This window comes from Zingiber officinale, chromosome 6A (genome assembly GCF_018446385.1).
Source record: "Zingiber officinale cultivar Zhangliang chromosome 6A, Zo_v1.1, whole genome shotgun sequence".
NCBI lineage: Eukaryota > Viridiplantae > Streptophyta > Magnoliopsida > Zingiberales > Zingiberaceae > Zingiber > Zingiber officinale.
In genome coordinates, this window is record NC_055997.1 from 80,452,105 (window position 1) to 80,477,171 (window position 25,067).

The following is a 25,067-nucleotide window of genomic DNA, read 5'->3' on the forward strand; positions in this document are numbered from 1 at the left end:
GATTCACACCCGTGGGAGCAAAGCTAGAGATGGATCAATTCGGAGAAGACATCACCATTCCACCCTTCTACAACGACAACTTCGCATATTGGAAGGTAAGGATGATGTATTTTCTTAGGACTAATATGTTGAATTGGTTTTGTGTACAAGAAGGTTTTACTCCTCCAATGGATAAAGAAGGAGAGCCTCTAGAGAAGAACAAGTGGACGAAGGAACAAGTCCACCAATCTACAATCAACAATGAGGTAACTAAAACAATTGAATTTTCATTACCTACTAATATTTTGTGTAAGATAGGTAAGTACAACAATGCCAAGGAATTATGGGATAACTTGGCCAAGTACCATGAGGAGAGCTCCACTTCAAGCCATGAAGAGGAGCCTAGTGAGCCAAGTAGCTCACATCATGGAGGGAGCGAATTGGGAGTTGAGGGCTACTCAACATCCAAGGAAGAAGAGGAGGAGAATTCCTCTTGTTCAAGTTCGGAGCAAGAAGAAGAAGTTTCCACCTCCGGAAGGGTTGAAGAAGAAAGCTCATCTCCATTCACAACTCTAGGTAACTCAAACACTGTGATTTCAAGCAAATTACACATAATGTGTTTTGAGTGTAGGAAACATGGACATTACAAGAGTAAGTGTCCAAAGAGGGTAAGAAAGACTCCACCGGCACCAAAGGTCAAGGAAGCCGGAGTCCCAACACGCAAAGGCAAGGAGCACATCGTGTGCTTCCAATGCAAGCAAAGGGGACACTATAGGAGCCATTGTCCGAGGGGGAGGCAACCTCACAAGGGCAAGAGACCGAGCACTTCTATAGGGGGAGCTAAGGCAAACCCTAAGGTATCATTTAAGTCTCATTCGTGCAATACTAGTAAGATGCATGCTAGAAATTTTATTGCACTAGTCAATAATGATAAGCATGATAACATTAGAAATCGATACACATGCTTAGGTGCCAAACATGTGAGCCTAGATAAGGATAACACTAGGAAAGCCAACCCTAGAATTACCTCATCTAAGGTTAAGAAGAACCTAGGTAGGAATCCCAAATCAACTAGACACATGCCTAGGAATGCCTCAAAGAAAAATGACAAATCAAAAATTGAGGTATTAGAGAAGGAGAATCAAGTCTTGAGGTCAAGACTTGATACTTTGGAAAAGGCTCTTAAGAACTTGGAGAAGTCATCTCTAGGGTTTAAGGGTCAAAAACCAATGTCCAAGGACAAAAAGGGTTTGGGTCACAAACCTAAGTCCCAAGTGGTCAAGCCCACTTACCACAATGTTCCATTTGATTATGGAACAAAACCTAGGGCTAGAAAGACCATTACCAAGGTCACAAGGGGAGTCATCCCTATAGTTGACCTTGATGAGACCCAAATGACCAAGGCTTTAAAGCCTAAGAGGGTCATTAGGAGAGTTGCTAGGGAAGTCATCCCTAGTGAATATTTAGTGAACCCAATGAGCTCTAATAGGTATTGGGTTCCTAGGAGCATCTTCTCTACCCCATAAATGGGTTAGAGAGTGTCAACTCCAATAAGAAGGGTAGTTAACCCAACTTTGAGGAAATTGACACTCAAGGAGCATTTTCAAGGTTTTTGGAAACCTTTGAAAATGAAATGGAATAATCTTTATCATTCACTCCTTGGAAGAGTAAAGTGTGCCAAAGTGAGAATATATTAATCTTACTTTAATGTGACACAATTTGGAAAAACCTAGAGAAATATCAAATTGGGATTTTGATATTCTCTTAGGTAATCAAGGCAATCCGGGCCTTAATTTAGAAGTGCTACTCTTGTAGAATTTCAAATGATATAAATCAAACAAGAGATCAAGAAATGCCAATTTGGGTTTTGACATTTTCTTGGAGCACTTTGGGCAATCAAGGGTTAAATTTTAGGTTAGCAAAGTGGTTAAGGATACTTAGATAGGTAATCTAGGTATATTTATTTATGCTAAATCTTGCCATGATTGTTTACCCTCACATGTCATGACATCATGTTTAGTTTTATTATCATTTGAAATGTCATGATAATGCTTAGGTTATCTATATGTCATGTGTTAGTTTAGTTTCAAACTTTATGCCATGACATCATGACATTGGCACATGTTTTCATTTATGATACCATTTTATGCCATGTCATCATCTCTTGCATTAATAATCAATTGAATTGATTTAAGGACAAACATATAATTTGATATTGAGATCAAATTGGTGTTTAGAAAATGCATGAGAACTTAGCCTAAGTTGACCTTAACCCATATCTCACATCAAAATTGACTTGGATGTGTTTGATACACTTTAGATGTGTGTGAGATATTAGGATCATGAGTTAGGATCAAGGTGCATAGGTTTTGTACCTAGATGAGCCTAATTCAAGAAAATAGGGATCATAGGGAAAGCTTGTGTACAAGTCATGTACATTTAGCCCTAAGATTATGGTCCTAAATTCAAATGGTTTTAAAAGCATTTTAAAATTGATTTGAAAAACCTTGATGAAGCTTTCCTAGTGATAGCATTCTTCATTGAGCAAGATGATACAAAGATGACTTAACTTTGAACTATTTCAAAGTTTTCGAACTTTGTATCAAGATTGAAAAATGGAAACTATTTTCATAGAAAACTATTTTTCCATGATAATGTATGTTATGAGGAATGTATCCTCAAAATTTCACAATTTTTCGAATTTTCTGGAATTTATTAGGGGTTTCTGAATTTCGGGAGAAGAAAAATCAGAAATCCCTGTGATCAGTGTCTGGATCGGTCGCTGGACCGATCCAGGGAGGGCTGGATCGGTCACTGGACCGATCCAGAGTGCTGTGGATCGGTCTGGTGACCGATCCAGTGAGGTCTGATAGCGTGCCAATGTGCTGAAATTCGACTGCATGTCTGAAATTTCAGCTGGAAGTTGGGTTTTTGTAGATTTCTAAAGGTTTGGAACTCCCAAAGACATTGTTGGTGCAATGGTCAAGGGGGAGTTGGCTTTTAGGGGGAGTTTTTACTCCTTAAGATTTTTAAGGATTAGTGATATGGGATTATCACTAAGTTGATTGTTGAGTTTAGTATCAAGGGGGAAATTAAGAGTTTCAATGAAAGGTATGGGACTTTCATTAGGAAGAAACTCTTGACCTTGATACTCTCCTTTTTCTTTTTGATGTGTGTCAAAAAGGGGAGAGTGCTCATTGGAGAGTTATTGGAGAACCCAAGTTAGGTTATCGGTTTAACCTAAGCTAGGGGAAGAATGTCAAGGAATGTTCAAGGAAGAACATTGGAATTCTTTTTGATGTGTGTCAAAAAGGGGGAGAATTATTGGAGAACCCAAGTTAGGTTATCGGGTTAACCTAAGGGGAGAATGTCCAGAGAATGTTCAAGGAAAGAACATTGGACATTGGAAGATGGTTGGAAAACCTAAGTTAGGTTATCGGGTTAACCTAACTTGATTATGATTTTGTCAAACATCAAAAGGGGAGATTGTTGGTGCAACCTTAGGTCAAGGTTGACCTGGTTGACCCGACTCAAGTTGACTTGACTCGAGTTGTATTTTGATGTTTGACTTAGGAAGATTGTTGATGCAACTTTAGGTCAAGGTTGACCTAGTTGAGTTGCATGTTGATGTTTGACACTCGTGAGGGAGTTCTATTCTTGATATGGGACAAGAATAGATGTTTGGGAGATTATTGGTGTAACCGTAGGTCAAGGTTGACTGGTTGACTGAAAAGTCCAAGTATGGAGACTTGGCATGGAAAGGTCCAAGCAGGGAGCTTGGCATGTGAAAAGTCCAAGTATGGAGACTTGGCACGGAAGTCCAAGTATGGAGACTTGGCACGAGAAAAGTCCAAGTATGGAGACTTGGCACGGAGAAGTCAAGCGGGGAGCTTGGCACGAGGAAAGTCTGGTGAGTGAAGCGAGGCGGTGGGAAAGTCCTAACTGGGATGTTAGGCGGTGTGGAAAGTCTGGTGAGTGAAGCCAGGCGGTCGGAGAAGTCCGGTGAGTGAAGCGAGGCGGTCGCTAATGAGTGAAGCCGGTGAAAATCCTAGTGAGTGAAGCTAGGTGAAAGTGGAAGTCTGGTGAGTGAAGCCGGGCATTGGGAAAGTCTGGTGAGTGAAGCCAGGCGGTTGGAAGTCTGGTGAGTGAAGCCGAGCGTTGAAATCTGGTGAGTGAAGCCGGTGAAAACCCTAGTGAGTGAAGCTAGGTGAAAGTCACGTGAGTGAAGCCGGGCAGGAAATCCGGATGGATCAAGGGTGATCGGACATCGGTGTTGGGAAGTCCAAGTAGATCAAGGGTGATCGGATACTTGGCACGAAGAGGAAAGTCAAGTGGGTCAAAGGTTGACCGGACACTTGGTGGAGAGTCTTAGCGGGTCAAGTGGCCGGATGCTAAGCATGATGTACCAACAGGTCAAGATTGACGGATGTTGGTTTGAACTTGGTTTGGGCGAAAACCATGAGTGGATCGATCGGTGATCGATCCGGTGATCATGAATATTCGATCGGTGCGGTGACCGTCGATTATCGATAGCATCTTGTGTGATAACGATAGGTCGGTGACCGATCGAGTCGATCGAAGCGAGCAGGGCGGGCGCGAGGGGCTGATCGGTCGAGGGACCGATCAGCATGCATCGGTCCCGGTCCAGGAGAGTTCTGATCGGTCTATGGACCGATCAGGAGATTCTGATCGGTCCATGGACCGATCGAGGGCAAAGCTTCTTCCGATCGGTCCCGGACCGATCGGAGAGTTCCTGATCGATGCGTGGACCAATCGGGGACGGAACAAGCAAAGGCCTCTTCCGATCGGTCCACGGCCGATCGAGTTCTAGTTGCTGACGCAGCTAGTTTCTTCTGTCTTCTTCGCAGGTTATAAAAGAGGTTGAGAAGCTACTGTTGAACTTCTTCTTCTTCTTCTCTTTGGCCCTGCTTCTTGCTGTGCTTGAGCTTTGCTGAGCTCTCTACTTCGTGAAGCTTCGTGTGAGCTTCCCCGGCTGGTCAGCTGCTGCTATCGTTCCGTGAAGTTGCTGCTTCGTCAACGGAAACCAGTCGAAGGCAAGATAGTGTGTGTTTTTACATTCTTATTGTTCTTGCTTCTTGTTGTATTTCTTGTACACTTATCTTGCTGTTGCAAGAGACTTTGTGGCGAGGTTTCTCCACCCAGAAGGAGTGTTTGTATTAGCCGGTTTTCCGGGGACTCATCCACCGACGGATTGATAGGCTTCGTCCACCTTACGGACACGCCGAGGAGTAGGAGTTTCATCTCCGAACCTCGTTACATCGACGAGTTGAGGTTTGGTTTGTTTTGCTTTCGTTTCCTTTTGTTATTTCCGCTGCTAACCTAATTTGTAGAAAGAAACGAGCAAAGATTTGGGGTCGGCTATTCACACCCCCCTCTCTAGCCGTACGAAGGATCCTAACAACTGTGTCATAGGAATCTAGGTTGATGATGTCGCCAAGAGGAGCTCATAAGGATCGTCATGTAAACCCTGCAGGTGGACTTAGTTCGACATGATAATAAGGTTGAGTGGTACTACTCTTGGAGATAAATATTAATTAAGTGAGTTGTCAGTAACTCAATTAATTAGTGAGTATTCTATATCTTAAACACAGGGAGATTAACACACTCATGATAAGAAAGAGCCCAAAAATGCAATTTGGGATTGGTGCGGTAGTTCAATAATAACTCTTTAGTGGTATGAGTTATTATTGATGAACTTGAGTTGGGTGTTCGGGGCGAACACGGGAAGCTCAAGCTCATCGGGAGACCAAAACCAATTCTTCCTCTCGGTCCCTATTGTAGCCTCTTATATAAAGCCTAATATCTACCTAAGCCTAGCTTCTTACCCAAGTAAAGGGGTCGGCTTAGCCCATCTTGGTGTCCAAGATGTGGCCGGCCACATGAGTTGCTTGGAGTCCAAGTTAGGGCCGGCCCAAGCACATCTTGGTGTCCAAGATGGGGCCGGCCACACAAAGGAATGAAAGGAAGTTATATTTTTAAAATCTTTCCTTTTATAAAAGGATTTAAAAGAGAGATTTTAAATTATAAAACTTTCCTTTTTTAATGGTCACAAAAGAAAATAAAAGGAGTTTTCAATTTGTGAAAACTTCCCTTTTATAACTTCCACATGGTTTTAAAAGAGAGTTTTAAAATTTAAAATTTTTCCTTATATAGATTTTCTACAAAGGATTAAAAGTAAGATTTGAAATCTTTCCTTATTTGTAATTATCTATATTGTGAAAGAAATATTTACATTTTGGATAAAACTTTCCTTTTTGAAACCATGATTTAAAAGAGAAGTTTTATTTATTAAAATCTTTTCTTTTATAGATATCCATAAAAGGATTTAAAAGAGAGAGATTTTAATTTATAAAACATATCTTTTATAGCTTTCCATAAAAGGGATTTTAAAAGAGAAGATTTTAATTTTTGATTGAAATCTTTTTCCTTGTTTGTGCATGATAGAGGGTCGGCCATGTCATGGTCTAAAAGGAGTATTAATTTTTCCTTTTTAGCCATAATTGAGAAATAAAAGGAAGTTTTATTTTTGTTATAAAACTTTCCTTTTTGGATTAACCAAGGATTATAAAAAAGGGGGAGAGAATGCCTTCATGGGTGACACAACCTCTTCTATTCCTCCTCTTTTAATCCTTGTGGCCGGCCATCCCTCTCTAGATTTTCCTTTACTTATTCTCCTAGGGCCGGTCATATTTTAGCTCTTCCTCCTCTTATCTTTCTTGGTGGCCGAATCTAAGCTTGGAAGAGAAGAACTCAAGGGGCCGGCGACATACTTGGAGAAGAAGGAAAAGAGAGGAAGGTTTTCTATTTTGCATCCCTTGGTGTGGCCAAAACTTAGGAGAAAGAAGGAGGCTTGGGTAGATTTCATCTTGGAAGATCGTCGCCTACATGACGTCCAAGAGAATGAGAGGAATACAATAAAAGATCAAGAGGTCATTAGCTACAAAGAAAGGTATAATTAACTAATTGTTTCCGTATCATGTTAGTTAGTTCATGTTCTTTGTTTTTGATCTTGAAATACCAAACACAAGAGACTAACGATTCTAGGTTTCAAATTTATGTTTCGACTTTGTGTTTCTTTTTTTTTCGATCTCGTGATTCGATTGTTCTTATTGGTTAAACCTAGAGTTACTATAAGGAGATTGAATATTGAATTTCTTTAAAAGGCTTTGTCAAGGAAGTGGTGGATGATCCCATAACCAAGAAGGCCTAGTGTCTCGCCATGTTTAACCTGGAAGCCAATTTTAGAAATAAATATTTAATCAACTTTGTAAGATGGGTGGACTTGAATTAACAATGTTAAGCATCGTTTGCGATCCAAGTCTAAAACTCTAAGAACAGATAAGTTAAATTTGGAATCAATAATGTTAAGTTCTGTTTGCGATTCCGAATTTAATTTCTAAAGAACATAATAGGTTGTTAGGAATGGTTAAGGACTTGTATAAAATTTTTGTATAGGGAATCAGTATGATATTCCGAGTAGCAACCAACAATGGGTACCTGAGAAAGCGAGTCGTGTAGATAGACTACCATGAGCACCTTTCGATTTATTCTAATGATAGGTGGATAATTTTATGGGATCAGACTAGTCGTCCCAAGGATTATTCAATTCGAAGAACTGAATATCTAGTGCCAACTAAAAAATAAATAAAAATATATATAGGAAAATTAAATGATGCCTATCCTCATGGCCGATGAGTGTGCAGGCCACCCAAATGTGTCGCGCATGGAGGCATGCATAGGAGGTCGAGCATCATAACATGAAATATATATATATATACAAGTGGGCGAAGGACGCCTCGGATTAATTTCAGGTGTCCCGAGTCCAGTCCAAATTCAACAATCTTGTATGTGTGTGTGTGTATATATATATATATATATATATATATATATATATATATATATATATATATATATATATATATATATATATATATATATATACACGTGTGTACACAATCACACGATGTGTGCATCGCATATATATATATATATATATATATATACACACACGCTACACAACCTTTGCCCACCTAATTTTTTTTATTTTAATTTTTTTTTTTTTGTACTTAGTACTATAAGCCAACCTCTAAATTCTAAAGACAAAATCTAATTAGGATAATTGTGAGTTTTAAAAAATAGGCAAAAAATTAAAAAAAAAAATCAATCACACTAGGTGAGCACAGGGTGTACGACATATATATAAAGAAAAGTTACCTTGCACACCTTTACATTGCACATTCCTAGGCTACCCTCACAGGTTTGAGCACCCGAACCTTGAAAAGTAAATCGAGGCCCTCAGGCGGGACATCCGAGCTCCCAGACCTATGAGGATCGCCTAGGAGTGTGCAAGGTATCATATATATGAAAATGTTAGCCTGCACACCCTTACCCTGTACACTACTAGGTGTCCCTCATAGGTCTAGGTGCCCGAGAGTGCTTTCAGGCACCCCGACTTGTGGGAGATTGCCTAGAAGTGTACAGGATAAGAGTGTGCAGGATATCATCTCTCTCTATATATATATATATATGAAAAATGATATGCAGAGGAAAAAATCTCAGGGATAGACATATAAATTAATAAGGTCCACAAAAGTAAAAATGATTGGTCATTAATTTATGTATCTATTCTTGAACTTTTTTTTAAGATTTTTTTTTTCCTTTACGTGTGTGTATATATATATATATATTCATTTTTCTCTTCATATGAGTTGGGCTGGCCTATTAACCTTACTCCAGCGCCATATGCCATTTGGTTATGTTTGGCCCATGAAAATGCTGTATCCTTTTATAGCCCACTTAAAAAGACTGGGCCGGGCAATTAGATGCCTTCAAATACGAATCTTAAACAGTGGTGGGAGAAGGGGTACGGCGGTGCTTCCCTTTCTCTCCTTCCCCACCTTCGCCTGCGTCCGTCGACGTCGTCCTGTGATATAGCTCCTCCTCCTCCAGCTACGGCCTCTGCCCCCGCTTCTGTTTTTTTTTTGTGTGTGTTTCACGTTCTCGAAGATCAGTTGCCTTATTATCGCGCCCGATTGAGCGGGTTCCTGTCCCATTTTTCGTTTTCACCGACGTTGTATGCATTCTTGAAGTGGCACCGGTTCTGACGATTATTCCTGGTAAGATTTCTCTCATACTCTTTCCCTTTATTTTTCTCCAACTCAATTATGCTTCCGTTTTGGCGAGATTGTGACGATCTTTCTGGATTCCTTCACTTGTTGTAAAAAAAAACTTTTTTTTTTTAAAAAAAAATCGATCTTAGAAACACAAGACTTCTGTCAGTTTCCAATGTAGGCAATGATATAATTATTCTTCAATCTGTTGCAAGTGGAAGATAGTGATGTTTGAAATTAATGAATGATATGACATACTGCATCATCATCATCTAGGTATGATTATCCAAAATATTTGGGATGAACTACATGAATTTTATCTCCCCATTGACATTTATGTAAAACTGATTCATTAGTAAATATTCAAATTACTTATCTTTTATCACATTGAGTGATTTTTTCTTTAGCCTTCCTTATCCTTCACACATTAACTCTAATGTATGCAACTCTTCTAACTAATTTACTCTGTGTCTTTGAACGTGCTTATTTTCTCTCATTTTACCATCTATTGAAGCTACACCTAATTGCTCTGAGTTTACGCGATTTATTAAAAAAGTGTAACGTTATATGTTAAATAAAAATGTTTAAAAATTTGTTACAAAATTCAGAAAACATGCATGGATTTGTTAAAAGTAAAAGTTATTGTTGAATCTATTGAAATATCAAAAGTTGGTGTTAAATTTAGTAAGTACCCTTTCATAGGCCAGCCTCTTAAATGCTACTGAATAACTCGATACTTAAAGCACAACTGCACAACCATAATAGAGCTGCAGCAATTCTTCCCTTCAATATTTCTTTCTCCACCTTTGCTTCAGTTGCCTGTCATCCTCCCGTTATAGCTGCTCCTCCGTCTGACATGGCCTTTGCCTTTGACATATTTTTCTGTTTCTCATTGTCATAGCTGGTTTATGATTGCGCCTGATCGAGCAGGCTTTTGCCTCATTGTTCCATAGCATCATTGCTTGTTTGTGTTTGTGAGGTGGCATTGGTTAAATCCTTTTCCTCTTCGTGTTTTAGCCACACACACACATGCAAACACACACACATAATCTGTTATAAATGGTAGTTGGTTATGTTATATTTGCACAAATCTATTTGCCAGTGCGTTTTGGGTGTTGACCTAGGTTAGCCTTTTAGTTGTATAGATATTAAGTTAGCAAATTTCAGATAACATGTTTGGACATTCTCATTGGCTTTGGGTACTAAGTTTTGATGGATGTACAAATAAAAGATCATTCAGTAAACTCCTCACACCGAAATGACAAAAGCTATGTTGAAAAAGTTGCGTTTGGAGAATCAGTTGTCTATAGTCAAGAGTTGATATTTGAAGGTCATGTGCCTTAAAAAGCTCCATTAATCTGTTTTGTCCATGTTTCATGTTGTTGAACCAGTATGTAATTTTATTTTTATCATGCTTTGTGAAAGATTCGGGTTTCATTTTCATTATTCAGGAAACACATGGTTTACTTCCTGATTTTGAAATTCTCTTTTATTGGAAGAGTCAATTATCTTATATGATACTTTCCTTGGTGAATTTATTGTTCCTAACTACTTTCACTGAAATTGGGATTGTTATGCACGGTATCCTTTTTAGCTGAAGAATTATCTTGTACGAAGTGTTGGTTGTCCTACTTTCTCCAGTCCCCTTTCCTAACAAAGGTAAAGACTGGACAAATACCTCTATTGCTATCCAAATGATGATGTTCGTTTTTCGTAATTCTAGTCATTGTTGGTCAAGTTTTTTTCATGCTCCTTATATCATCTGCCTTCATGTTCTGAGCCTTAACTTTTTAATTTTACTTTTCTTTTTATAAACTTGTCTACAATGGAAGCATCTTAAGATACCTTTAACTAGTTATGTGCTTTCCCACTGTTGGTAGAGTTAAGGATGAATCAAACCACACTTTCTACTTAAACAAAGGCCTACTGTATCTTTTACCACTCATATGCTGTTCAGAGTGAATCCTGAAGCACTTCCTTTTCATCCTTTCTCTAGGAGATTTATCATTAGTAAAGCTTATGAGTAGATTCTCAATTTGTCTTTCAGGGAAATGCCTCGAAAAGTCAATTTTGGGCTTGACTATGATGATGGATATGACAATTATGATGATTATGATTATGATTACGATCATGAAGTAAAAGATGATGACTACGACAAAGATAGTAAGTGTCATTTATTCCAATATTTTGGGTGACTTTTTCAAGCGGTTCAATCAAGCATCTTTTTTAGTTATTTTACCACAATGTTGCATTTTGCTTCCAACTACCTTCCTTATGTTAACTTCATTCTCCAAATATTTCTTGTTTGGTTTATATATTACTACTTGGAACAGATGTGGCATCTCAGCTTGGTAAGGATGCCAACAAGCAAGGAATCTGGCTTTGTCCAATTTGCTCATATGACAATGATGAAACTTCATTTTGTTGTGACATTTGTGGAGCTATTCAAGTTTATGCTTCCAATTATGGCAAACAAAAAGGTGCATCAACGTTTCCAATAAATAGAATTGTATGTGCTTCCAATTAAATAACCTTGTATCATGTGCTTGCGCATACATGCATGAGCTTGTGTATTTTTATGTGTTTTGATATAAGGCAATTATAGAGACTTGTCAAAGATATTATTATTTTGTTCACAGAGTATATACTTTGTACAGTAAATCCTGCAAGCAAAGATACAGGAGCATCTGCTATGTCCAAGTCTCATGCACAAATTTCTATGGCAACACCCAAAACAAACAATCTTGTTGATGTCTTTCAGAGCAAAAGGCCTAATTTGTATGAGAAAGGTATCATATCATATATTTTAGTGTTGCCAATGATGTTTGACATTACAAGTTCACCTGTGTAGGTTGCTCAGAGCTTTATATCACATGTGACTGCTTTGCAAAACTAATATAAATGTTGTTGGAATTTGATCTGTTTGCAACAAGCAATTGCTTCTTTTTTAATCATCGATGAGTTAATGGCGTCATTCTTTTCATGTTCTTGTCTTGTGTGTGGTCTTTTCACATTTTTGTCTTGCAATAGATGAGGCGTATTCAGAAGTTGAGAAACAGTGAGCCATTGTCCTGGCAGCAAAGACATCAAAGAGTTCTTTTGCTAGAATTTTGCCTCAATCATATCCTTGCATCTTTCTTTGGAATCTGCTTCACCACTTTGAAAGTAACTTAGATAGTTAATGTATATTGTTTCGAATCTCGTGATATCTTGGCTTCAGTCTATAAATAATGGTCTATAGCGTAATTTGACATGCAATGTTTCAGGAATGAAAGTTGTCAACTCCTTTGAATGCGTTCTTCCTTTTGCTCCACTGTCCATCTCTCTTTCTGCTCTATCTCTCATCTCTCTTTATATCTCTCTGTGTATATTCTGTACACTCCACCCCTTTTGCAACCTCTTCTCTTCTTCATCTATGTGTTGCCTCTCCCTCCTCTCTTTACCTCTGTCTTGTGATCATGCATCTCCCTTTTCTTGTCTCTCCTTTATTACTTTCTCTTCTCTCTACTTGTCCTACAAAGCTTGATCTCACGGAGTTTAATACTTTGGCTACATTTTACCATACATCAATACTATGCACTAAAAGTACTTTCACTCTTCAATATCGCTCGTGCACTTCATCATCTTAAAGCTTCATTATCCTGTAATATCTTGATTATCTTTTCAAATTTGATCTTTTGGGATTTACCATAGCAACCTGGAAATTTTAATTTTTTCTAATATTTTTTTGGGTAATTGAATTTTTTATTCTTCTTCCACAGTTTGCATCAATTTTACAAAGTTAACATCTTGATTTTATGTATTTGCTTGACACTCTTTCTGCTTGGAATAGTACAACCAGATTATAGAAGTGCAGAATCGAACGGTAAAGGGAAAGAGGCTCTAATATTATCTTCACCGGATAATGCCAGTGAAAGTGAGAGCAGTTATTCCAGGGAAAATAAAGATACCATAGCACCATTGAGCAGTAACCTAAACCAGTTAAAGTTGGATAAACATCCCATTTATAACAGAAAAACAAATACAGAAACTCAGTACCAACCGGAAGAATGGATGTTAATAGATAAAGGACCAGGAACTCTGCAGCAATTGAATCTTGCAATTGTGAGAAACCTATTCCTTAAGCCTGAGATTTGTCTTTTCTATCTATTGTTTATCTTAATGTTATGAAATTAATTAATAAATTTACAAGGTCGGTCATGTGGACTCGGGGAAATCTACCTTGTCTGGAAGATTGCTACATCTTTTGGGAAAAGTTTCCAAGAAAGAAATGCATAAATATGAAAAAGAGGCTAAAGAAAAGGTATGCTTATGATGGATATATATATACACTAGATGCTAACACTGATGTGTGCCCCATAATTCAAATATCTCTTCCTTCTTTTTTTTCCTATTAATCCAGTAGATAATCAGGCCATTAATATGTTTCTACTTCAGGGAAAAGGTTCATTTGCTTATGCATGGGCAATGGATGAGAGCTCTGCAGAGAGGGAAAGGGGTGTGACCATGACAGTTGCTGTTGCATACTTTGACTCCAAGAAGTATCATGTTGTTTTACTTGACTCTCCTGGGCACAAAGATTTGGTACCAAATATGATTTCAGGTGCTACACAAGCAGATGCAGCAGTTCTCGTTGTGGATGCATCAACTGGTTCCTTTGAGGCAGGTATGGATGGTTATGGTATTGGACAAACAAGGGAGCATGCTCAACTAGTTAGAAGTTTTGGTGTTGAGCAAATCATTGTTGCTGTTAATAAGATGGATGTTGTGGGGTATTCAAAGGAAAGATTTAATTTTATAAAATCACAACTTGGTGCATTTCTTCGTTCCTGTGGATTCAAAGATTCCTCAATCATTTGGGTTCCTCTTAGTGTGGTAGAAAACCAGAATCTGGTTACAACCACCACTGATGTTAGGTTATCTTCCTGGTAAGAGTAGTATCATTTATTTGGTTGCACGTTGTGATTAAAAATGCAATCTTTGAATTTATGTTCCTTGAATATCCTCATATGTGTTGGAAAATGTTAGCAAAGTACTCTTGGCCTCTGTATTTGTGGAATAGAAACCATGAATATTTTTTCCATCGTTGTCACATGAAGTTTTACTGTTGGTAATTAATAAATAAAAATAGGGGAAGAGAATGCAGTTACTTTGATCTTTTCACCTTAAAAGTAAATAAAAATTATATAGTTGGGAGGTGTATGATTCATTTCCAATAAGGAAGTGGCATTTTTTTTTGTGTTACAGCAGTTTGCCAAAACAAAGACTAGGACCATTTACAAGTATCCACGAAGCACACTTGAATGATACCCTTGTGCATAAGCAAGGAGATAATGATGCCTGTATGCTCAAAAGGATCCCTATCTTTTGGACTCGAGTTTGTTCCTTGAACATGCTGATTACTATAAAACCAAATGTTCTAGTTTTGACACATCAAATATCTACTCAGCTTGTAGTTCGCGGGATAGAAATTATGTTTTCTTAATTTCACTAATAGTTATCGCAGCTGTGTTTGGTGGCTGGTTATGTATTAAAGATTAAGGCTTAAGATAGCCATGTGATTCACAGTCCCATTATTCTTGGTAGGTCTTTCCATGTAAATTTGCAATACCATTCATTATCATATCAGGCCTTTCCTCTTAAGAATTGTGATTATTGGCATTGAATAGAAAATCCTCAATCAAGACATCAATAATTTGTGCCTTCTGATACATGCATATGGAAAAACCTTTGTTACATTTCTATTAATTAAAAAAATTGATGCAGGTATAGAGGGTTTTGTCTGTTGGATGCAATAGATTCATTGCAGACACCTCTGAGGGATGTTTCAAAGCCGCTTATTCTTCCTATATGTGATGCCATCAAGACATCAATGGGGAATTTTGCAGCTTGTGGAAAGTTAGAGACTGGAGCTATCTGTAATGGTTCCAAGGTACTATACTATTTTGATATTATTCAGGGCAATTAACAAATCCGTTTGGGCCATTTAGTTTTATTTTTACAATGCCTAACTGATGTTGCCATGTCTATTGGTATCAGGAGTTTGGTTGCTGCATTTGACATTGACTCAGTGACTTACCTATTTGGTACTAAACACTTTGAAAATAGGTTCCAACTCATTTTAAGTAGGGATTAGCTTAGAAAATGATATGGTTGCTCCATTTGCAAATTGGGCAAAAGTTTCTAGCTGCTGAAACATCTTTGTTGCTATTCAAGGTTCAAGGCTAGGTACATTGACCCTTTTTATATAGCACATTGGTTGAAGTCTTGTTCATTCCTACCATAAAGTAACCATTTCTGACTTCAATTATATTAGATTTAATTCTTATCATAACTAATGGCTTCATTGTTGACTCAATCCTTTACATGGCAAGCTCATCTAGTTTGCTGCTATCCTACTAACTAGGAAACATCCCATAGTATTGATCTACTACTTAAATCAATGTATTTTTGGAAAAAACAAGGGATGGCCAACTATAAACCTGAATATCCAGTTCATTATCTTTTCACATCACTGGGTATTATCACATAATGGCATAAACAACTAGGTACTAGTAAAAAGTCACAAAAGAAAAAGAAAACAAGAATTTCCAAGGAAAAACTGATTGAAAATAAATGTTGAGTTATATTACCGATTGAGATTTCCTCATGATCCTCTATGCCTGAGATATTAGCCTTTGGTTATAACTTATAGTTCCTCTTATATATGAGTTTTAAGGCGCAAATAGTTAGCTATTAACTAGCCATCTGAGTCCCAGATTGAAACATAAAAAATTCATAGAATGGTGTACGTACTGATTCCTTATCTACCAAAATTCTCCTAAGTTTAAGCATTAGTTGTCTCGCATGGACTAATTTGTTTATCCGATGCTGTACACTGTTATTTGGATGCATACTTTCTTTTCTACTTGTACATGTTCCATTTCTCTTTTGTTTACCCAAGCAAAGAATCGGCGAGACAATTTCTTGAACAAAAACTTGCGTTGTCATTCATGGAAGCAAGTTCACTCACAAAATCCATATCACACATCTCTATCTTTAACTAAGCCTTTTTTTTTCATTGCATCTAGTAGTGGTGTTAATTAATTATACAATGATTTATGTGGTTGACAATCAGTATGGGGTAATCTTATCTTATGCAGGTTCTGGTTATGCCTCTAGGAGAGCTAGCAACTATACGGTCTATCGAGCGAGACTCAATTAGCTATAATTCAGCAAGAGCTGGTGACAATGTAGCTGTCACCTTACAAGGTATCAATTCTGGTCATGTTCTAGCTGGTGGGGTGATCTGCCATCCTGATTATCCGATGCAAGTAGCTAAACATTTGGAGCTAAAGATACTCGTCTTGGACATCTCCACACCAATTCTGGTTGGATCTCAGGTCTGGCTAAGAAACCTAACACCTTTGCTCAAGCTCCGTCGACAGATTTCCATCACATGCTTTGAGAAATTAATGAAATTATGTATACATAGGTTGAATTCCACATCCATCATGCAAAAGAGGCTGGAAGGGTGGCAAAGATGGTAGCGTTGCTGGACCAGAAGACTGGCAAAGTCTCCAAAGCACCGCGCATCCTCAAGGGAAAACAAAGTGCCATCATAGAGGTAAGACCGTGTGGTGTATCTGCCAACCCGAGGTTCCAAGATGGTTGCAAGTTTCAGAAACTGTTTTTCACCTTTTGGCTAGTTGATGTTCTGAGCTGGCTGCTCGATTTGGTTGTTTTACCAGGTGCAACTGGACGGAGCTGTATGTGTGGAGGAGTTCTCTAAGTCTAAAGCCCTTGGAAGGGCATTCCTAAGGTCATCAGGAACTACAATTGCGGTTGGTATCGTGACCCGAATACTTGAGCACGAGTCATAGGCTCATCAACACAAGTAGTGCCTCTACTCGAACATGGGCTCGATGCATTTCCTAAACATGTCATCTTGAGTCCCGTGTTTCTTGTTTTGTTTTTAGGCTGCTTGTACATTATGAAATGAGGTACAATCTCGTGCGCCCTTATTTCAGAGTTTGATTATGAAACATGCACTAAAGTTTGATTCGATAATTTATGTAAAGTTTATATAGATAAGAATGTGATATATTGTTCCCTGATCTCACCTTGTCATGCCGTGAGCTATTGTTAAGAGAAGAGACACCAAAACATGTACCTTTCTCTTCTATTTTCTTCTAGTTTTCTTAGTACTCTCTCAGTCATTTTTGGACGGTTGAGTAATCGGTTTAAAATTGAATTAATCAAATATTTTGATCAGTTTAAAATTGAATTTTATTATTAAGATATATTAAATCAAATTATATAAAATTGATTTAATCGGTTAATATCCAATTGATAATTTATTTTAACAGTTGAGTATATTAGCCCATCGCGATTTAGAGAATTTCCATCGTGATTTAGAGATTTTTTTTTGTAAAATCATCAATTACTTAGTTGATTATTTCAATTTAATCAATATATGCCCATCCTAATTTTAACTTTTCCTTTATCAATAATTTATAGTTTAGTTGGTAAATTTTGGTAACGAAAAAAGTTTGGTGAATTCATGAGCAAGTTTAGTGGGCACGAATTAAAGTTGATCACATAATTTCTTCGGCCTTTTACCATTCCTTCTCCATAGAGAAAATTATGTTTTTAATCTTGTAATTTATATATTTTTTTAATTTTAGTCCGATTATGAGATAATTTATATTTTTAGTCCTTATATTTGTAATATTTTTCAATTTCAGTATTTTTCTTTTTAAAATTTAAATTTTTTAACGAAAAATAATGAGTTATTAATTGAATTTGAGGATTTTGATTTTTTATAATCCATGGATTTTTTACATTCTAACCATTTTCTATTGAAAAATTTTAATTTTAAAAAAAAAATTAAAATTAAAAAATAATACAAATTACAGAACTAAAATTATAAATTAACTCATAACAAAATTAAAATTAAAAAAGATTTACAAGACAAGACTGAAAGTAATTTTCTCCATCTCCGCACGCTCTTACGCTCTTGTTCGCCTCTTGCTCTTGTTCGCCTCGCTCAACCTATCCGAGATCGAATTGCCAATAATGCAGACGCCGGGGATCGCTGCCGCTGCTCCCCTCTCCCCTTCCCTCTTCCTCCGCTCCCTTCCCTCCGTCGCCCCTCTCTCTTTACCCTCTTTGTCCACCCGCCGCCCTGCCGCATCCGTCCTCCTTCCTTTTAGGGTTATATACCGTGTCACGTGCCAGGCCGTCCTCTCCGCCGATGTCTCCTCCTCTTCCGAGATAGAGGAGGAGGAGGAGGAGCGGGCGGCGGCTAAGATCGGGAAAAGAGTTCGGGTCACCGTGCCACTGAAGGTTTGCCACGTGCAGAAGGCGCCCGATCTGGATCTCGACGGCCTGGAAGGGGTGATCAAGCAGTACGTTGGGATTTGGAAAGGGAAAAGGATCTCCGCCAATCTCCCATTCAAGGTTGAATTCCAAATCGAGTTCGAAGGGCAAACCCGCCCAGTCAAGTTCATCTCTCATCTCAAGGAGGATGAGTTCCAGTACATGGATTGAACCGAGGGTTTGTATTTCGGTCTCAAAAAGATGGAGATTTCATATTTTTGAGAAGGAAGATGCTTTGGTGGAACAGGTAAATACTTACCTTAGCTTTACCATGATACCATGAAAATTATCCTGTAAAATTGTGTTTTCAGATGCTGAAATTTTTTTACGAAAAATTAAAAAAAAAAAAACAGAAAAGGTGAGCTACAAGATGCTATGAAGTTTCTGAATTTTCTCCGTCTTTCCTCTTGAACTGCTCGTAGTCGTTGAGTAGTTGTTGGTGACTCATTGGACCTGCACAATGTGTTTCTGTTGTCTGTGACTTACATTTATTGTTTTGATTCCTTTCCTCGTATGTCATTTTGCCTAGTATAGCTGTTGTTATAGAAACGTTCTTGCTCTCAAGCTTTGTGTTTTTGGGGTATCTACGGATACTTATCCTACTGGAATGTGTATTTCCTCTATGAATAAACACCTTGGTTGTGGCATTGTAAATCAATCTGTTTTGAAGCAATCTAGTGCTCGGACTGTTGCTATCCTTGTTGTGCTTCTGAGTTCTAAGTTCTAACCCTATCCTGTAATTTGCATTGGCATTACTTTTTTATTTATTTATTTATTTATTTATTTTTCCTGGAATCTGTTTCTTAAAGTATAAATTCCTGCCGATTGTTTCATCTTGGGTATTTCTCTTTTTTGTGCTTGGAGAACTCTCTACATCAAACTGCCTAAAATTGTAGGTTTTGTTTCACCTACTATATTGTAAAGTTGAGGATCTATCTTTATTTTGTTGCTCAATTAGTGAAAAAACAGGTTACAGTCATCAAGATGGTCAAACCTGTAATGGAATCGAGAATGAACTCTCTAATTTTGGAAAGACATACAATCATGCACAAATGTTTTAGTGGATCCTTAAGTATTTGAAGTACAAATGACTCACCACTGTCGTTGTCTGTGCTGGAAATTACCATGATGATTCTTAGTCATAGCTGACTATATGTTACTCAGAAGTAATGATCCTTATTTTTCTGGATCAGGTAGTTTGGAAAGAGATTCAATTTCTTAGTATTTAAATATTCTTTGGGATGCTTTTATCATGATATACTCTGGAGGTTTCATTTAGAAACTGCACCAAAGCAAATGTCTTTGTTATCCTAGTATTTCCAATCCAAAATATATTGTCCTTTTTTAAAAAGCATTAAAATAAAGCAGCTGCTTTATATCAATTTCATTTTGTTGCATATAATATCATGGTATTCTTAATAGTTTGCTGTGCTCATTACAGCTTAATTTCTCTCAATTCATAATTGGCAAAATCATGTGCCTAGATTGTGTGTGCGCGCGCGTGTGAGAACAACAACACTTGTACAAGCCTTTTTGGTAGTTAGTTAATCTACATCATGTTTTGCTTTGTTAAGACATCTTCAACTATTCTCTTGATAGACCTCGATGCTAATGTTAGTCGTCAAGTTTGCACCTGATGATGAAATATATTTTGAGCATGCCTACTCACTGAGATGTGAATGTACTGGTTCTAGACAACTGTTGTAAACACTCGACGTGCATTCACAACTTGCAGCATGATTGCTTCAACCCTTTTGTGCTTGTGCTTGTGGTTAGTCTCGATGATTGCTGATTAGATTGTCAGTGCGTAAATTGTTTAGCCCGGAAACATCACATTGCTGTAGTTTGTTATCGATATGCAGATGTGACATTTAAGATTCTGTAAATATATATGAGCTTGAAGATCCTTGCATATAATAGACATTCTATATCTGTGAGCTACAAAGCAGTTCATATTTGTTTGAAGCTTCTTATGCTGATCGTCTTCAATCAGTTCTTCCGCCAAATTTTTGTTGAGGCCTTTGCCGAATAGCATAGCTTGTTGACTTAACAGTATTAATGTTGATCCCATTTGGAAGCTGAGTCAGATGGGGATATTGGTGACGATGGCAAGAACATTGACGAAGAGAGGAATCAAGAGCTTGGGGGAGAGGATCGCCGATGGTACCCACTACCTTACAAATATCACAGACAAAGCAATCGGAAGCATTAGAGCAAGAACCATGGAAGTGGTCTCTGCACAGGCCCTTCGATGCTGAAGTCAGAAGAGAAGTTGAGCGGAAAAAGATGAAGGACAATAAATATGTGGGTGTAAGTAAGACTGTTGTTTAGCGCATATCTAGTCAACGAATAGGACCTCCCTTCTTATAATATCTTTTGTAATCTCCGTAATCATAAGGTACCAGAGAATGTCGCATGTCAGACGATATCGGGTGAAAGAAGATGTACGACGAATTTCCATTGGATAGAGGAAGGTTTTGTAGTTTGTATGTGGTAGAGTATTAAAATATTTCTTGACAAATATTTATTATTTTCTGACAAGTTGTTGTGATTTCCTGACAGCATTCTCCCCCTAGGGGTTCGACCGGCTAAGAGGTCGACCCAGAATAATATTGGAATGATGCCTAGGAAAAGTGAAAGGACTGAGCCCTAAGGTTCGATCGGAGTAAAGTCGATCGGGATTAGATTGGGAGCTCTACCCATGAGAAGTGAGGGGACTGAGCCTTGGACGTCCAATCGGAGTAAAGTCGGTCGGGATTAGATAGGGAGCCCTGCCCATGAGAAGTGAGGGGACTAAGCCTTAGTGTCACACTCCGAGGGTATACTTGTCCGCCAAATCGGATGGTACCCTTTAGTGACAATATAAGAAATATGATATCGAACAAATTCAAGTTAATACAAATACCAATGCAATATAATAATAACATCATGTCACAAATGATAATGTGTGTATGTATGCATGAACAAATGATCATACTAACTAACAAGCTCATAACAACACTCAAGCATTTAATATAAAAAGAAAATTGTAAATACAAACAGCAGAAAATACCCCAAATAACTCGAACAAAAATTTAAATTCGAGTGGGACTATCAGCCAGGACCTCTGAGCGACACTATACCTCTTCTATTTGTAACTTGAAAGTCAGAGGAAAAACAAGGGGGTAATGAGTATAGCAACTCAGTGGGTAGAAGAAAATAGTGCATGATAATATACTGACAGGAGATCAAAGGATCCAGTCTCAAGTAAAATACTTACTAATCAACGTAAGTGTCCCAACATAATCACTAGATAGCCAAAAGTATATTCAATAACATAACACTTCACTAACCTGCTCAACAATTCAGGAGTACATATAGTACATCCAAACCTGTATGCACAAATATATGACTGACATATAGCAAGTATATAACAAGTACTGACTGCAGGAGAATGTTCTACCACGGATGGTCCCGTGGACAGTCAGGATAAACAAATAGTCACTGTCTGTAGGCGAACTCACTACCACGAATGGTCTCGTGGGCAGACAGGATAAGTAAACAGTAACTATCTACGGGCGAATTTGCTATCACGAATGGTCTCGTGGGCAGATAGGGTATATACGTAGTTATCTAACCAAGGGTCAACAGGAATGGAAAATAATGGTCGACAAGATATACTAACCAAGGGTCTAGTAGGATACTCAACATACTATACTATGGTATTATCTTATGAATGTATAGGCATGAGCTTATATAATAAGTATCTATTAGGATATTCGATATTCTATACTACGGTATATCCTACTAATATGTAGGCAGAAATGGGCAATCAAGTCCTCAAATTATTAGTCATCTAGTATTAATATCACAACTAATTTCATGGTATCACCACACATATAATAAACATCAGGATCAAGATTAAGTAATCCTAGGGGTTGATCCAAAAGAAAAAGCCTAGTGGAATACGCTACCCCTATGTTAGGAAGTGATTTCCATCAAGCATGAGTCAGTATAATCTTACTAACATACATGTCCTCACACCAGTATACAAATATACTATATATAATATCAATGACATATAAGCACGAGCCTAAGTATATAATCATACTATAATATAAATTCACGAACATAAGTTATTGGCCCAACTAATAGCAAGGGTATATTAGGATACTCCATATCCTACATTATGGTATAAAATAACAAACAAAGGTTTAGCAAGATGCTCGATATTTTATATTACGGTATGATCATCCTAACCATAAATGCAACTCAAATAATCTACCAAGGGGTCTAGCAAAATATACAACGTCATATATTATGGTAAGGTAATCTCATGCATATCTATACACACCATCATGAATATCAAATATAACTGCATAGCTATCAACCATAGATCAAAATATATAAGGACAAACAATAATGTATCAAACTTAGGAGTGATATAGGACAGATTTAAAGTAGGCGAGTAACTATAACCTCATCAAACATGCCAGTAAACAATCATGCACTATAATCAAAGCTATCAAGAAAATAAGCAGGATCTACTCACCTCTAACATAGAGTATCCAAACTATCTTCAAATCAAAGGTCTTCTTCGAACTCGAATCCTACAAGTATAGGAATGAAGCTGATCTAAGTACTAGAATAATCCTTCTAATTAAATCATGATCAATTTGATGAGTAGATCAATTAACTACTAAGTTAATTAATCTTATTAATTATTATATTGATTAAGGTCCAATCATCCCTTATTAAGTTTTATTAAGCAATTAATTAATCAAATAATCTCTAAAATACCCCCAATTAATTAATCCATTAACAAATTTATGATACTCAATAAACCCATAACATTATTAGTTAGATATTAATTAATCCATTAACAAATTTATGATACCCAATAAACCCATAACATTATTAGTTAGATGTTAATAAATTCAATCAATATTCCACCAATCATTCCATAACTATTTATCATATATATACTCATAAAATTAATTAATCGCTAATCAATTTCCTTAACCCAAATCAATCAACAATAAGAAAACAAATCCTAATTAATATTGTTGTTACCTCCTCAATCCTCTCTTCCTTTCGGTGGCATCTTTTACGATCATCTGTGGCACAGGATTAGCTACTACGGTGGCCAAAATAGTAGCATCAATCAAGACAGTGATGGTCGTTGCTCATGGCATAATCGTCGGACGCCTAGCGACTCTCAGCAACAACAAACACGGAAGTCGGCAGCGAATCGCGCTACGGCACATCACACGGCAGTTAGGAAAAGAAGTCGGAGCCGACCAAGTTAGGTGAGAGGGAAAGGGACTAGGCGTCGACCTCTCACTAGGGCGACATCATCCGCACACAAGACGACGTCGACGGCGAGGGTGGTTGGTAGCAGCAGCATCATACGGTGTCGCATCACAGCTATGAGGCACCGAGGACATGCGCGATGGTGGTGGCGAGCACATAGAGGGAAGGGAAAGATGACGCTGCTGTGAGGATGAGCTATAAGCACCGGCAGCTAGGCATGAAAAGGCGCCGCGAGCATTCTCGCGGTAGAAGCGCCGCATGCGTGGGTTTGATGAGCGACGCGGACAACAGAGCAGGGAAGGAAATTAAGACCTAGGCTTTAATGAAAGGAACTTAGCAAAATTAATTTAATCAACTCCTCATTTAAATGAATATTCAAAAATAAACTTTTTTTATCCAGTTTATTCTCATAAAATATAAAAAGACTCTTATAAAATTTTTTAAAAAATTAGTAAATTCTAAAAATTCATCTAAACCTGTTTCCTGATAAATTATCTACCAAAAATATTTGTTTTCCCTAAAATAATTTAATTATGTCATATTTGAATTATATTTAAATCTTTATTATATTTTTGGTATATTACACCTAGGGTCTAATCGGAGTAAAGCTGGCCGGGATTAAAGGAGTGGACTGCATGAACACGTAGTCTTAACCATAACCATCATCTCCTCTTGACTTTTGATTTACACATCTTGACCATCGTCTACGTCCTAACAATGGGGGCAACCATGATTCCTCGTATCACAAGCCTCCCTTTCAAGTTTAGTCAAAAGAGACACATGTCTTACTAACTAGACCATAGTCTCTTCACTATCTTACTATTTAGTCAGGCAGGAGATGCTCATATGTTACCGACCGAACTAGATAGATTGCAGACGTCTTGAAAGCAAGAAAAGAACCTCGTGTTGACGTGCCTCTTCGCCTTCTGCTATTGCCATAACTATCGCTCATTTCCAATACTGTCATGTGTTTATCTACTTAATGTTCCCCAGACAATACAGTCAACGTACAACTTTCTATGACGATCCACCTACCCTTTGATCTAATGGTTCTAGGAGGAGGCTCTTCTCCCGATGAGATCGTATGATTTATCTTATGATCACTCTTTTAAAAGGGCCCCCCTCACCTGGCTCCTAACACCTGCCTCTCCTCCTTGCTGTGTTTTTTCCTTGTCTTTCAGCGAATCCTTTAAAGTAACGGAGTCAGAATCTCATCCCGAGATGCTAATTGAAGAGATCCAACAATTGCAGCTAGAGGCACAACACCAAACTCAACTACTCAATGAGGAGGAATCTTTAGTGGAG

The 25,067-nt window shown here is 37.7% G+C and overlaps 2 protein-coding genes across 8 annotated transcripts; both read left to right on the top strand.

Annotated features, from left to right (window-relative positions):
- Nucleotides 1-8,846: 8,846 nt before the first annotated feature.
- On the top strand, nt 8,847-17,206 carry LOC121996703 (HBS1-like protein). Of its 4 annotated transcripts, XM_042550764.1 has the most exons (12): nt 8,847-9,116; nt 10,705-10,769; nt 11,158-11,273; nt 11,444-11,590; nt 11,750-11,899; nt 12,943-13,214; nt 13,303-13,413; nt 13,548-14,038; nt 14,877-15,042; nt 16,253-16,492; nt 16,585-16,716; nt 16,841-17,206. In XM_042550764.1, exons 3-12 carry the CDS (start codon nt 11,162-11,164, stop codon nt 16,970-16,972), a joined length of 1,953 nt encoding a protein of 650 aa, XP_042406698.1. In that variant the 5' UTR covers nt 8,847-9,116; nt 10,705-10,769; nt 11,158-11,161; the 3' UTR covers nt 16,973-17,206. The 4 variants fall into 4 exon arrangements, with proteins under 4 accessions (XP_042406698.1, XP_042406697.1, XP_042406699.1 ...); XM_042550763.1 differs by lacking the exon at nt 10,705-10,769; XM_042550765.1 differs by lacking the exon at nt 10,705-10,769 and having other exon boundaries at nt 12,952-13,214.
- Nucleotides 17,207-18,065: 859 nt separating this feature from the next.
- On the top strand, nt 18,066-20,960 carry LOC121996704 (ferredoxin-thioredoxin reductase, variable chain-like). Of its 4 annotated transcripts, none has more exons than XM_042550768.1 (2): nt 18,066-18,717; nt 20,549-20,960. In XM_042550768.1, exon 1 carries the CDS (start codon nt 18,168-18,170, stop codon nt 18,639-18,641), a length of 474 nt encoding a protein of 157 aa, XP_042406702.1. In that variant the 5' UTR covers nt 18,066-18,167; the 3' UTR covers nt 18,642-18,717; nt 20,549-20,960. The 4 variants fall into 4 exon arrangements, with proteins under 4 accessions (XP_042406702.1, XP_042406703.1, XP_042406704.1 ...); XM_042550769.1 differs by having other exon boundaries at nt 20,558-20,960; XM_042550770.1 differs by lacking the exon at nt 20,549-20,960 and adding an exon at nt 19,912-20,506.
- The last annotated feature ends 4,107 nt before the right edge of the window (nt 20,961-25,067 follow it).

Coding starts and splice junctions, on each gene's coding strand:
- LOC121996703 (XM_042550764.1), top strand. CDS start 11,162: ATGCCTCGAAAAGTCAATTTTGGGCTTGACTATGATGATGGATATGAC. Junction 11,900..12,942: donor GCCTAATTTGTATGAGAAAG/GTATCATATCAT, acceptor TGCTTGGAATAG/TACAACCAGATTATAGAAGT. Junction 16,717..16,840: donor AACAAAGTGCCATCATAGAG/GTAAGACCGTGT, acceptor TTGTTTTACCAG/GTGCAACTGGACGGAGCTGT.
- LOC121996704 (XM_042550768.1), top strand. CDS start 18,168: ATGCAGACGCCGGGGATCGCTGCCGCTGCTCCCCTCTCCCCTTCCCTC.